This window comes from Rana temporaria, chromosome 4 (assembly GCF_905171775.1).
Source record: "Rana temporaria chromosome 4, aRanTem1.1, whole genome shotgun sequence".
Classification (NCBI taxonomy): domain Eukaryota; kingdom Metazoa; phylum Chordata; class Amphibia; order Anura; family Ranidae; genus Rana; species Rana temporaria.
This window is the reverse complement of record NC_053492.1, coordinates 353,070,412-353,085,732: the sequence shown is the minus strand read 5'-3', so window position 1 is coordinate 353,085,732 and position 15,321 is coordinate 353,070,412. Positions and strand designations below refer to the sequence as shown.

Here is a 15,321-nt window from a genome sequence, read left to right as displayed (position 1 = left end):
CGTACTTAGCAGGGCACTGCCTACTCTCATACGTGAGTTTGTAAAGGGGCAAAGCCGAGTCCACCGCCTTCCTCCTGAAACCCTTTTCATACTGTGACAATTTTCAGGCATTTTAGTGCTAGAAATAGCCTCTGAAAAGCACCTGAAACTGCCTCCTATTCATTTGCATGAGTGCTTTCAAGTTCGGGCGGTGCGCTTGCTCAACGTTAGAAAAAGTCCTGCAGGGCAACATCTTTGGGGCGGGTTTGAGACACTGTAAAAAGTGCTCCAAAAACGCCCCTGCCCATGGAAATGAATTGGCAGCACTTCCGAAGAGCCTTAAAAGTTGTCACGTGACCTTAAAAAAAATGCCCGATAGCACCCGAAAAGCACTACAAAAGTGCCGCTAAAATGCAGCTAAAGCACCGCAAAAACGTCCGGCGCTTTAGTGCTGTTTTAGCGGCGCTTTCTAGGGGTTGTAGACTTGCAAGACAAAGGCATAATGAGCTTGTATGCATTGCATCCAATGGCAGTCCAATGGCAGCCCAGGAGACAGGACTTCCTATTACAGATGCCGCCAAGTAAACAGGAGATTCTCCTATATGTAATCTGAAGGCGCTCATTTTGACTCCTTCCCTGTCCCCTCCGAGGCAGCGCCGATAAATACGGTATATATATTTTATGGCACACAAAAGATATATACTGGTATATCCAAATCACCAGGGGGCCGTAGTGAACTGGAACGTGGGCCCGCAATAGGCTCACGGTCTGGACTTTAGACATGCCTGTCCTAAAGGAACTACTGTAAATACATTCAAACAATAATACTGTTATAACAAATAATTAATAAAGCCTTCAAACAATGTAAAGCCTAAGTGCAGCCAAAATGATAAAAAGCCGAAGATCAGCACAAGGGACATGTCCTTTGTGCTATACTAATAAAGTGGAATACGTATTCCATGTAGACTACCAGCCAGGGGCGGACTGACAACTTATGGGCCCCCCGGGCGATAGGAGATTATGGGGCCCCCAGGCAATAGATCATGGGGCCACACAGTAGACACACACATATAGTATTCATACACAGTATACACACACAGACACAATATACACACACAGTATACACACACACAGTATACATACACACAATACACATACACACACTGAAAAGGTACTGGAGAGGCGAGGCAGCTATAATCTTGGAATTTTTTTAAAAACACAGATTTTTACATACTGTCCCTGGTTTTACTGAGGCTGGCAACCCTGATGGGGCCCCCTAGTGGCACAGGGCCCTCGGGCAGAGCCCGGGTGCCCGAATGGTCAGTCCGCCCCTGCTACCAGCATAAAATTAGGAAGCTATTTTCTCTGAGTTGTCCACTGATCGCAAATGGTTTCACCATGGTGTCTGTGATCTCTGCCAGTAGTACATGACTGTGGGGTAGATTCAGTAACATTTGCGCATTTTTTACGTAGGCGCAGAGCACTGTTTTTGCCCTGCGCCCCCGCAAATTTTCTGCGCTACCCTCGATTCACGGAGCAGTAGCTCCGTAAATTGCGTGGGCGCTCCGGGAAAATGCCCGGCGTAAACGCGCGCAATTTAAATGATCCCGTAGGGGGCGGGAATCATTTAAATTAGGCGCGTTCCCGCGCCGAGCGTAGGGCGCACTCTCCGTCGGGAAACTTTCCCGACGTGCATTGCGGCAAATGACGTCGCAAGGACGTCATTTGCTTCAAAGTGAACGTGAATGACGTCCAGCGCCATTCACGATTCACTTACGCAAACTACGTAAATTTCAAATTTCGCGACGCGGGAACGACGGGTATCCTTAGCATTGGCTGCCCCTGCTTTTAGCACGTGCAGCCTTACGCGAAACCCGACGTACGCAAACGACGTAAACTGCTTACGCAGGGCTTGCGTAACATTGTGAATCGGCGTTAGTATGCAATTTGCATACTATACGCTGACCACAACGGGAACGCCACCTAGCGGCCTGCGTAAGAATGCAGCCTAAGATATGAGGGAATAAGAGCCTTATGCCACGCATATCTTAGGCTGCAGTCGGCGTAACGAGCTCTCTGAATCAGGAGAAGTCGTTACGCCGGGGCAAGTAAGCAATTGCGCTGCGTAACTAAGGTTACGCAGGCGCAATTGCTCTTTGAATCTGGGCCAGTATATTTATATTAAGTGTATTTTTCCGCAAGGCAGTATTGCACCTTGGAAAACGCTGACTTCATTGATTGTGAAATTAACTTTTTTTGCATTCTGAAAACGGCTTAAAATATTATTTTGAACATACTGTATGTAGTTTATGTTTTGGGAAAGTATGAATGACTTTATAGTCAATTTTAGATTGATATTCTTAATACTCCTTTGTTCAATTTTGATACTCTTCTGCATTTATTTAGTGCTTGCTCAGAATATGGCTAAAAGAAAAAGAAGATTCTCTGAGTAAAGTCCAGAGGAGCAACTTCAAAGATCAGAACGAGCTGAGTGTGAATGTGAGGAGGTTGGCGGTGAGTACAGTATCTTTGTTATGTGAGGAATTTCTTGTAGAAAAGGCAAGGGTAGAAACATGCTTGAGGGAAGTGTTGCTTCAGCAAGTAACGAGGAGATTAGTGTCAATGTTATGCATCCTTTCCCGTCATTCATTACCATTCAATTTCTTTGGCCCTGAAAAGATTGAAAGCAAACAAAAGTTATTGTATCTCATCATCCCCTTTAATTACTGTTTTGTGTAGATTTGTACTGCTCAATGCAGCCGTAACAAATAGTCATTAAACAAACAATAAAGTTACGTGTTTAAAATAATAAAGAAAAAAACAGCATTATGGTTTCAAACGTAAAAAAAAAAAAGAGAAAAACCTGCACACAGTGTCAATAATATTTTTTGCAAGCATCCCCCCCTTAGGGTAGACATTTTTAATTGTAAATAATGAATAATAAATGTAAGGGTTTTTTAATAACCAAGTGTGATTTGTAAACATTTTGTTGTGCTAGTATGCAGAGGGAAACTGTATAACGCTTTGTCATTTTAGAGCTTAAAGGAAGAACTGGGAATGAAGAAGCAAACGTTTGACCATTTGCATGAGTTGGCCCAGGACGTGGTTCTAATTATTGGAAGTAGCAAAGCGTCGCAGAAACTGAAGACTGATATGGAGGACCTTGCTCAAAAATGGGATGAACTAGTGCATTTATTGGAAGATTATACTAACCAGGTATCGCATCTAAAATATGTTTTTAGCAGTTTGACGAATGCGTCGGGCCTGGTGCAGCTATGAAAAGTGTTGTGCTTAGTTCTGCCCGTGTTTAGTTTTTAACCCCTTCATGGCAAAAGGTAAAACAAATCTTAACACCCAAGCACAGTTTTGCAGCTGTGTTAGTAAATGTACATATCAACCCAACTTAGTGTATCCAGGGGAACTGTGGGCTAGATTCACGTAGAATGGCGCAACTTTGTGCGGGCGTAACGTATCCTATTTATGTTACGCCTCCCCAACTTTTACAGGCAAGTGCCGTATTCTCAAAAAAAAGTTGCGGCGGCGTAGCGTAAATAGGCCGGCGTAAGCCCGCCTAATTCAAATTGTGAGGAGGTGGGCGTGTGTTATGTAAATCAGGCTTGACCCGACGTGATTGACGTTTTTCCCAAACGGCGCATGCGCCGTCCGTGGAATTTCCCTGTGTGCATTGCTCCAAAGTACGCCGCAAGGACGTCATTGGTTTCGACGTGGACATAAATGACGTCCAGCCCCATTCACGGACGACTTACGCAAACAACGTAACTTTTTTGAATTTCGACGCGAGAACGATGGCCATACTTAACATTGATGCGCCGCACTTACGCCACCATATAGCAGGGGTAACTATACGCCGGGAAAAGCCTAACGTAAACGGCGTAACTGTACTGCATCGGCCGGGCGTATGTTCGTGAATTTGCGTATCTAAATGATTTACATATTTCGACGCGTAAATCGGCGTACACGCCCCTAGCGGCCAGCGTAAATATGCCGTTACGATCCAACGGCGTAAGAGACTTACGCCTGTTGGATCTAATAGATATCTATGCGTAACTGATTCTAAGAATCAGGCGCATATATACGACCGGCCGGACTCAGAGATACGACGGCGTATCTGGAGATACGCCGTCGTATCTCCACTGAGAATCTGGCCCTATATCTTTAAAGAGGAAGTAAACTCTCCCACTCTGATGCTTCTTTTCATTCAGTCCATTATATTAAGTAATTATCAATCTATAGCCACTGTAATCCAGCCCAAATGGCATATTACTTACTGTTTAAAGAAACTTGTTTCCAGGGGTAAGGCGGCGCCATCTTAAGTATTGTTTTCTGAGTCCACATAGTGTATTTCCGCCCATACATTGAGCACTTCCTGTACTGTTAACCAAGCCTCCTTCTCAATCCAATGTTTCTATGGCAACCCTGCTTCCCTGCTCATAGCCACTTGTTTAATTTTTATAGTATTTACTTTTGCCGATTATCTAGTGTTATCAGCTCCTCAACAGTGCTGCCACCTTCCCTCCTTCCTCTCCTCTCCCGCCAGAAGCTGCTTCAGGCACACAGGGAGATTGTTTCAGGATGGGGGGCAGTAAAAAGGTTAGGACTGTATGATGGGTTAAATACAGTTCTGTAAGAGACACCTTTTTTCTGGCAGTGCCCCTCCCGAGACTAGACTCTGGATCTGCCCCTATATTGGATAATGGTGATTTTGTTCAGAAAATAAGATTTGTTGACTTATGGGCGTTATCTTTTTATCTAATAATAGTTTTGATAGTAGAAAAGTTGTGATCATTTGCCTTTTGTGTTTAGGTGACTGAGTCAGTAACCAATTTTGGAGTGAAGCAAGTCTCCCGGAAAGTTATTACAGAGACAGTGACTGTAACAGAACACAGTAGTATCCATCTAATAAAACAAGAGCTCCCTCCTCCTCCACCACCAAGGAAGCACCAAATGAGTCTAGATGCGGAGGAAAAGAAAATGTGAGTTTTCTCTATAAATATGAGTTAATATGTAGAATAAGAAGGACAAATTTCATTCGCTATTCATTTTATTTTTTTATTTATTTAATTTTTTTATTATTTCTTAATTTTTTTCGTTTTATAGTTATACAATAAAGAAAGTAAACACTTAAAGGGGTTGTAAAGGTACAATTTTTTTTTCTTAAATAGCTTCTTTTACCTTAGTGCAGTCCTCCTTCACTTACCTAATCCTTCCATTTTGCCTTTAAATGTCCTTATTTCTTCTGAGAAATCCTCACTTCCTGTTCTTCTGTCTGTAACTCCACACAGTAATGCAAGGCTTTCTCCCTGCTGTGGAGTGTCGTGCTCGCCCCCTCCCTTGGACTACAGGAGAGTCAGGACGCTATCTATGTTGCAGATAGAGAAAGGAGCTGTGTGTTAGTGGGCGTCCTGACTCTCTGGTAGTCTAAGGGAGGGGGCGAGCACGACACTCCACACCAGGGAGAAAGCCTTGCATTACTGTGTGGAGTTAGACAGAAGAACAGGAAGTGAGGATTTCTCGGAAGAAATAAGGACATTTAAAATCAAAATGGAAGGATGAGGTAAGTGAAGGAGGACTGCACTAAGGTAAAGGAAGCTATTTAGGAAAAACAAATTGTACTTTAACAACATTATTTTTAGTAATTATACAAAAGTATTTCCGGTGCCACAATAAACTTCAGTATAATTTTGCAAACATTTTTTATCTGTTACCATCTAAAAGCTGTTCTAGAATTTCAGCCAAAATGACTTTGCCTAGACTAAGATGATTTCATTAATCTGCTGCGGTCAGGAGGAAGAATTTCCCCAGTCTCCTCTCCCCCAGTGATCAGACTGCAATCTTTTCAGGAAGAGCTGTTTAAATGGTTTCGAAGCTTTATTGCTATTATGTCACCACCCTAGGCTTGAGATGCTCTTATCGCTGAATCCAGGTCTAGACAGCCCATTGCTAAACTATGCCTCTGCGTGTTTGTTTAGCTTGCAAGCACTTTGGGGTGTTCTTAAATGTATTTTATCACAAGCTTCCTTAACCTAATTTTAAAAGGAAATTATCAGAAGCATATTTTTATGGACACCTACATTGTGGGCAGCTGTTTGAAGATTCTTAGCAAGTTTTTTTCCAAGGTAGACATTATTGAATTTAATAAAATCATAGTTAAATGACCTCCGTCTCTTCATGTCTTGTTTTTTTCTCTTTTTCTCTCTTTCCTCAGGTTTGATGAGGAATCTGCTGAGCTGTTGAACTGGATGATTAAATCCAGGGCTGTCATTCTGGCCGCAGAGATCAGTAACTACAGAAAGATTAGAGACACATCAGACATAAAAGGCACACTAAAGGTAAAAGGAGAAGCGGGAAGGAAGTGACTATGAATAGGGGTTCTGTTACATTCTGTAGCTGTTGGAGGTATGATCTGTGAATTATCTACCCTTGCAATAATAACCAGGTTCTTAGATCTCAGTGGTTTTTGGCTGCCCATTTAATCAAAGGATTGTAATAAAAACGTTCAGTACTTGTCATACTGCATTTCTCCTGTTGCTTTAAATTCAGTGCAAACCTTTGTCATGGAGCTAAACCCTAATGCCTCAGGCCCCGTACACACGACCGAGTTTCTCGGCAGAATTCAGCCAGAAACTCGATCGGAGCTGGATTCTGCCGAGAAACTCGGTAGTGTGTACACTTTTCAGCGAGGAAGCCGACGAGGAACTCGTCGGGCCGAAAAGAGAACATGTTCTCTATTTCCTCGTTGTTCAATGAGGAAAGTCGGCCCGCCGAGATCTCGGCGGCTTGCACACTGAACTCGACGAGGAACTCGATGTGTTTGGCACGTCGAGTTCCTCGGACGTGTGTACGGGGCCTCATACACACGACTAGTTTTCCCATCTGGCAAAACTGCCATGACAGCTTTTGGCCGGGAAAACTGGGCATGTGTATGCTCCATGGCACTTTTCCCGACAGCAAAAGAGCCAGGAATAGCGGCAGGGATTCCCGGCCAAAGCTCTCACTGCAGTTTTCCCGACAGGAAAACCTCTGGTGTGTACACAGGGAAAGTGGCTGAGCAGGTTCTCGGTTTTTCCCCCCGGGATTCCCGGCGGACTTTTTACTGCCGGGAATCCCGATCCCGATCGTGTGTACGGGGCATTACATATCAGAAAAGTTATCTGAATCGGAATTTATCTTTGTATTTATTTCTCATAATACAATGCGCTGTAGCAAAATTGCTTGACTAATAATGTTTTTCATTTGCTATTCTTAACCCTCTTTTGTAGGTTTTAGAGAAAGAAAGAGCAGAAAGAACTCCCAAGTTTGGAGAGGCTGCTGCACATGGGCAGTACCTATTGGAACTGTGTAAGCAAGGTATGGAGAAGACATAGTATAGTTTTAATCTTTACTCACATTTTTAAATGTAGACACGTTCTGCATAAACAACGACATATATTATTTAGTAGTTGTACCTAGTTTTTAAAATAAAAAAACAACCCAAACAAAAAAATGAAAGTAGATATAGACCCATGAAGGTGTTTAAAACCTAAAATTGTGTAAGCTAAATGTCCACATCCATGTATATATCATAAAACTCTTGCTTTGTAGCCATGGACTTTTTTGTGGAACGTATACAGTGAATGCAACATAAATACAACCTTTTATAAAAACAGTTTACTATATATTGATTATTTATTTATATTGATTAAAATGTCACAGTAAAAACTGGTGTCTGTTTGGGGATTCACAAAATGTATAGCTCCAAAACAATCCACGTGTAAATGTGACACTTGGATGATCCTCAGGAGTTCATGTGAATCAAATCAATGTGATGGAATCCACATTTGATTTTCAAAACAAAAGGTAGAATGCAATCTGCTGGAGAGCACATCAAGTGATATTTGTCTCCCATAGAAGCATATCTTGATAAATCCCACAGTTTCTAAGTTAACAAACAGGGGATTATTTACTAAAGGAAAATCCACTTTGCACTACAAGTGCACACTACAAGTGCAAAGTGCACTTGAAATTGCACTGAAAGTGCACTTGGAAGTTCAGTCGCTGTAGATCTTAGGGGGACATTCAAGGAAAAAAAAAACAGCATTTTAGCTTGCTCATGATTGTATAATAAAATCAGCAGAGCTTCCCCTCATGCTGCATTGTGTGGCTGCATTGTGAACACTGGAGGTCGCTTGCTCTGCATGTGTGCCATTCAAGGAACACTGCATTTTCTTTGATTGGGCAAGGTGGACAGGCAGGTAGGCGATGTCACGATTTTCTATTCGTCCAGTAAGAAAACACATGGCATTTATTGAGAAAATGCAGTGTTCTCTGAACGGAGCCAGTGCTGAGCCAGCAACCTCCTGTGTTCAGTAAGCAGCAGGGCAACTGCTCAGCATGACCTAAATATCAGAGCAATTACTGGTACTAGGGTTGTCCCGATACCAATACTAGTATCGGTATCGGGACCGATACAGAGCATTTGTGCGAGTACTTGTACTCGCACAAATGCTCCCGATGCCTGACCCGATACTTGGTCAGTGGGCGGAGGTTTTAAGCAGAGAGGGCAGGCAGAGTTTGCGAGCGGAGAGGGCGGGTGTATGTTGCTCTCCCCCTCCGTGTGTGTCCCCTTCCGTGATGCTGCTGTCCGCGCTCAGTGTCCCCCTCCGTGATCCTGCTGTTCTTATCCATGCTCTGTTACCCGATGCCTGTGTCCTCCGTGCTGTGTGTCCTCCGTTCACTGTGTCCTCCGTTCACTGTGCCCTCCGTGCTGTGTGTCCTCCGTGCTGTGTGTCCTCCGTTCACTGTGCCCTCTGTGCTGTGTGCCCTCCGTGCTGTGTGTCCTCCGTTCACTGTGTCCTCCGTTCACTGTGTCCTCCGTGCTGCTGCTCTCCCCCCGAGTGATGTGCTGTCGGCGCTCCATGCTGCATGTCCCGTGTCCCCCCTCCTGCTGCTGTCTCCCTCTGTGCTCTGTCTCCCCTCCATGTCCTCCTCCACTCCCTCTGTCCTCGTCAGGATGGAGAGCGGAGGTAACTGTTCTGAATGAACAGAGTCAGTGATCACTGACTCTGTTCATTCATATAACTGAAACATCGTAACCTGTGATTACGGTGCTTTAGTTTATGAATGGAGAGGAGCCTCTGACACCATCCACTCCCCCCTAAAAAAAGAAGAAGAAAGCATAGTAAAAAAACATACCAAAAAATTGTAAAAAAAATAAAATACTGACATATGTGCCACTGTCACATGACATTAGAAAAAAAGTATCGGTAATCGGTATCGGCGGGTAAAAAAGTGGTATCGGAACAACCCTAACTGGTACCCAATACAGTGATTTCCAGCTTCCACAGGGATCCCACAGGTATGGCACATACATACTAGCCTTAGTGCAAGCTAAACCAATGTATCTATGTAAGCATTATCCTTCCTAATCTTCATCTTTAATTGTAAAAGTCAGATTAGGTGATTTCACACCTGTGAGTTTAAAGCAAATACAGCAAACAGCATTTTTATGAGCTCCATTCACACCTCGCGATTTGGAATCAAGTGCAGAATCACTGTGATTCTGACTACGATTTTTGCACAACGCACGTTTGGGTGCCATTATCCCTTAATGACAGCCCAAGCACAATGCCGTTCGGCTGTGAATGTCACAGGACAGGATCTTGCTGCGATTGCGGCAAAATGTGCTTTTAACGACCGCAAGAAGCTTGTCGCCTGAAAATGAGCAGAAGCTTTTTTTTCGGGCGACAAATATGCATAGGGCAGCCCATTTGTGGGATGGCCCCATGCGACTCTCATAGTCTCGTGCAAAATGATCAAACATAATTGCGCTACGCAAGTGTGAATGCAGCCTTATCAACTTTGAAGTTCGGGTAATTGTAGGTTTCCAAGATAAATGCACAGAGGGTATCCCTCTTTTCAGATATATTTTATATGAACATGAGCATTGAGTCTGTTTAGCTGCCCTTGCTAATTGAATAGTTAAGGTAATTTCAGCAGCCAGCTGACTAATGTTTAGTTTCTACAGCTGTTCAAATATTGTTGTGATGGGTCTGCATGACTGCTAACCTTGCACTTATCATTTCATTTCCTGTCTTATTTGTTTTGTCAACTTAGCCCTCCCTGAACTAACACCTCTCTGCCTTCCTTGCTTTGCTATAGGCAAATTCACGTAATTGCCATCTCATGTTGCCAGTACAAATGTGTTACTGTATGACTTTGAGTGGCCATGCAATGTGTATTGTGGCCTTAATAATTATCTGCAACAAAGCCTTTTACTACATCTTTTAAACAAGTAAAAAAATGATAAACCATCCAGGCTTCTGTTCTGTTCATTGTGCGTAAGTCCTTTAATCTTTTGTATCCGGTCAAATTTTATAACCTCTTGTACTGCGAGAGGATTACCAGACCAGAAGTGCGACAGTGGATCTTGTTGAGCTGGAAAAAAAATGTACCATATATACACGAGTATAAGCCGAGGCACCTAATTTTACCACAAAAAAATGGGAAAACTTATTGACTCGAGTATAAGCCTAGGGTGTCCATTTGCATGCTTCACTGTGCCTCACTGTGTCAATGCGTATGCCTCACTGTGCCCATGCCTCACTGTGCCCATGCCTCACTGTGCCCATGCCTCACTGTGCCCATGCCTCACTGTGTCCATGACTAGACTGACGTTTAACATGGGAGTCTGTGGAAGGGGTGCCCAGCTTTGAAAAATCGGTGCTCCCGGGCCGTAGGTCCCCCGGACAATAAACTTTGCACACTTGTAGAGGAAGAGTGGGGCTACATATGTGGGATCCAGGGGACCTATGGCCATCCGGTACCGGGTCCCCAAAGTCCGAGAGATCAGGCGCAAAAAGGTGACTCGAGTATAAGCCGAGGGGGGCATTTTCAGCACAAAAAAATGTGCTGAAAATGTCTGCTTATACTCGAGTATATACAGTATTTGGAAACCATGCAACTTAAAAGAGAGCTAAGTGCATTTTAGATTATGTTGCATCTGTAATAGTGTTGAGATTCAGATTCAAGTTGAACATGAATTCAACCTAAATTTACATAATTTTAGGTAGATTCAGGTAGAATGGAATAAAGTTACGGCGGCGTAGCTTAGCGTGTTTAGGCTACGCCGCCGTAAGTTAGCTAGGCAAGTAATGATTCTCAATGTACTTGCCTGCTAATATACGGCGGCGTAGCCTAAAGCGGGCGGGCGTAAGGGCGCCAAATTCAAATGTCTTGGAGGGGGGCGTGTTGTATGGTAATAAGGCTTGACCGTTTTTTTTAAAGCGCATGCTACGGGCGCCTACATTTCCCAGGGTGCATTGCGGCTAAGTACGCCGCACAGGCCTATTGATTTCGACGTGAACGTAAATCCCGATCCGCGGACGACTTACACAAACGACGTAAAAAATTTGAATCTCGCGGCGGGAACGGCGGCCATACTTTAACATTGTTATTCCACCTAATAGATGGAATAACTTTAGGCCTGCTAATGCCTTACGGAAACGGCGTAAAACTACTGCGGCGGTCGGGCGTACGTTCGTGAATCGGCGTATCTCCTCATTTAAATATTCTACGCCGACCGCAATGGAAGCGCTCCCTAGCGGCCATCCGAAATATTGCAACCTAAGATAGTATGGCGCAAGCCGTCCTATCTTAGATATGTTTAAGCGTATCTCTGTTTGAGCATACGCTTAAACATAGGTCGGCGTAGATTCTGAGTTAGGTCGACTTATCTACTGATAAGTCAGCCTAACTCTTACTGAATCTACCTATTTGTGTTTAACTGAAAAAAATATATATATATATATATATTTGAGCTACCCCTTATAAGTGAATGGTTCTAAAAAACCTGACTGCGTTCTGTTATGGCTTTACTTGCATGTCAAAGTCATGACATATCCTATTGCATTAAAGTGATACTAAACACACACTGTTTCATTGACATTGTTCCTTCACTTTCTGTATATGGATGATGACACTGCAAATATTTTAACCCCTTGGCAACATATATGCATGAATTAGTGTAAATACAGCTGTGCCGAGAGGCTGTACCCTGCGTGCTCCCGACACAGTTACCAATGGAGAGCTTTCCGATCATGTGGCTGCCATGACAGTCAATCACAATGGTCACATGATCATAAACCACACCCCTCCTTCTGGCATCCTAAATCCTCTAAAAGGCTGTGAAGTGCTGGCTCCAAGGGGTTAATAAAAAAAAATACAAAGTACCTTCCTAATTGATATACAGCTGTCACATGACCCAGCTCTTTCCCAGCATGTCTGTAGAAAAACAGTAGCAGGAAGAGCTTTTAGTCTTTTGCTGCTGGTCACATGTTCAAAGTAAAAAAAAAAAACACAGCCTATAGTATAAATAAATAATTAATATCAATAAACCGTTTTAAATTGTCATACAAGTATATATTTGAAATCAAATCTTTATTATTGTTTTGACAATACAGTAACATGATGTGGGCGGATTTCTGCCAGTCACAGGCTGTGTCACGCCCCTCTAGCCTGTGTCCTAGAATAACAGGGAGGTGAAGCCTCCATCAATCAAGATGTAATATCCCACCTCCATTGTGTTTAGTTGGTTAGTGGACATGAAGGAGGAGGGAGGGAGTGTTCTGTCATTTACCATTGTGTATACACCCACATGTGTAACTCTATAGTCACATGGGCTTCTCAGATGTGATGGGGAGTTAATGCTCAGCATAGAAATTCACTAAAAACTGAGCTGCCAAAACTGATCTGCAAAATCCCCAACTGCAGTGACTGAGTGAGTATGAACAGCATGTAATACACCATTTATTTTTAATACAGGGCATTGTCATTTAGACTTTGCCATGCCTGTCCTGGATTCCTGGATGATAGGTGACAAAATACTACCCTGTAAACAAAGCTCTGTCAACTTTCAGTTCTACCTTTACAGTGCGGGAAATAATTATTTGATCCCCTGCAGATTTTGTAAGTTTGCCCACTTACAAATAAATTAAGGGTATATAATTTTTATCATAGGTATACTTTAAATGAAAGAGACAGAATATCAATCAAAAAGTTTTTTCTGGATTTTTGGCTGATATTCTGTCTCTATCATTTAAAATACAACTATGATAAAAATGATAGATACTTAATTTCATTGTAAGTTGGCAAACATACAACATCTGCAGGGGATCAAATAATTATTTCCCCCACTGTAAATGCATTCCACTATACCCAGCTGTCAAAAAGTTCACTGCGAGTGAGCAGCTCAGTAAATTCTTATAACCCTGGCTAGATTCATACCATTTGGACTATGTGCATATAGTCCATTCATAAAAACGTAGATATTTATCTGTCTCACATACTGTATACTTAATACTGAAATAACAGTTTTGGGTAAACCTTACAAAGGAACCATCATTAAAGTAACATGGGGGTAGTTGTTAGTGAACTCTCCTGAACATGCTAGTTGCCTGGCTGTCATACTGACTCATTTGGCTTCAGTACTATGACTCACTGGCCTGGAACAAGTGTATTTTTAACCTCCCTGGCGGTATGATTCTGTCTGGAATTACGTACCAAAAGCGGTACAATTATTTGCAAGGAAATTTGGCATTTACTATACTGTAGGCCTGTAATTCTTAGGAATAACTCACTTAAATCTGACCAAACAAGAATCTAATAGGCATCCCGGGTATGACATTTTTTTAAAAACAAAATTATAAATGATAATATAATAAATAATTATAAATAATTATAACAAATAATAATATAATTCTAATAAAAATTATTCAATAATGTAATCAAATCAAAATCACTGAAATTTGCTCAGTTGCAGAATTGTCGCTGTCAATATTTGTTTTTTTTTATGACGAATTTCCCCACAAATCGCTATCGCACAATTCTGCAAGTGATTATAATTTATTATCGCTGTTTTCTAGCTGATCTAAAACCATTTTTGACAAAAAAGGGACACTTTTGGTTGCTATGGACAATCTACAGTTTGCAGAAAGAAAGAACCGTTTTTATTATATAAAAGTACATGTAGGGCACTGGGCAGACCACTAGGGACAAGGGGGGTGTGTATTTTTTACATACAGTACTGTAATCTATAAGATTACAGTATACTGTATGTATAGTGTTTGTTTACGTTTTTGAATTTGGCGCCGATCTCCGCTCCAGTGCGTCGTAACGTCGCAGGGAACGGAGATTGACGGCACAGGAGGACGCTGGTCCCGCTCGCTCACACAGCGCGGTGGCATCGCTGGATCCAGGGACAAGGTAAGCCAGCGCACGCTGCAGGCTCTGCATATCTACCCCGAGCGTGACTCGGGGATACCGATTATAGCAGAAAAAATCCACCCCGAGTCACGCTCGGGGATACCGCCAGGAGGGTTAAGGAATGTTGACTTTGGGCTGGATTCAGATAGGAGATTCGACGGCGTATCTCCTGATACGCCGTCGTATCTCTGAGCGCGGGCCGTCGTATCTATGCGCCTGATTCAGAGAATCAGTTACGTATAGATTTCCCTAAGATCCGACTGGTGTAAGTGTCTTACAGCGTCGTATCTTAGGCTGCATATTTACGCTGGCCGCTAGGTGGCGCTTCCGTATATTTCCGCAAGGAATATGCAAATTAGGTAGTTACGCCGATTCAGAAATGTCTGTCCGGCTGGCGCGTTTTTTTTACGTTGTTTACGTTAGGCTTTTTTTGGCGTATAGTTACCCCTGCTATATGAGGTGTATCCTATGTTAAGTATGACCGTCGTTCCCACGTCGAGTTTTGAACATTTTACGTTGTTTGCGTAAGTAGTTCGCGAATAGGGCTGGACGTAATTTACGTTCACGTTGAAAGCAATGAATTTCGAGCATGCGCACTGGGATTTTTTCACGAACGGCGCATGCCGTACAATACGCGGGGTCAAGTGAAATTTAAATAAAACACGCCCCCAACATCCCCATTTGAATTAGGCGGGCTTACGCCGCCACACATACGTTACGTCGCCGTAACTAAGGGAGCAAGTTTTTTCTGCATACAGAACTTGCTCCCAAAGTTACGGCGGCGTAACGTATCTGAGATACGTTACGCCAGCAGAAAGATCCGCTGATCTTTCTGAATCCAGCCCTTTATTTTTAACTTTACTGACCATATTTGTTTCAGGTCCGTTACACAGAAAGTAATAAATCTAGTGGTTTAGTATATCAGACAGTCAAATAGCATCAGACAGAGCTCACTGGTGTTGGTATACCCCCCAGATTTTACTTATGATGGGTTACTTTAAAGAGGAGTTCCACCCAAATTTGGAACTTCCTCTTAACCCACTCCTCTCCCCCTTACATGCCACATTTGGCATGTAATTTTTT

General features: G+C 42.8%; 1 protein-coding gene across 8 annotated transcripts in view; it reads left to right on the top strand.

The window, feature by feature from the left end:
* UTRN (utrophin) overlaps positions 1–15,321 on the top strand; it is a 910,930-nt gene that overhangs the window by 239,751 nt on the left and 655,858 nt on the right. For all 8 annotated transcript variants that reach the window (XM_040350827.1, XM_040350824.1, XM_040350828.1 and 5 more), the window contains 5 exons: positions 2,386–2,493; positions 3,016–3,195; positions 4,804–4,973; positions 6,206–6,329; positions 7,260–7,347. In XM_040350827.1, the coding sequence (XP_040206761.1) occupies positions 2,386–2,493; positions 3,016–3,195; positions 4,804–4,973; positions 6,206–6,329; positions 7,260–7,347 (670 nt within the window). The remainder of the gene's footprint in view (positions 1–2,385; positions 2,494–3,015; positions 3,196–4,803; positions 4,974–6,205; positions 6,330–7,259; positions 7,348–15,321) is intronic.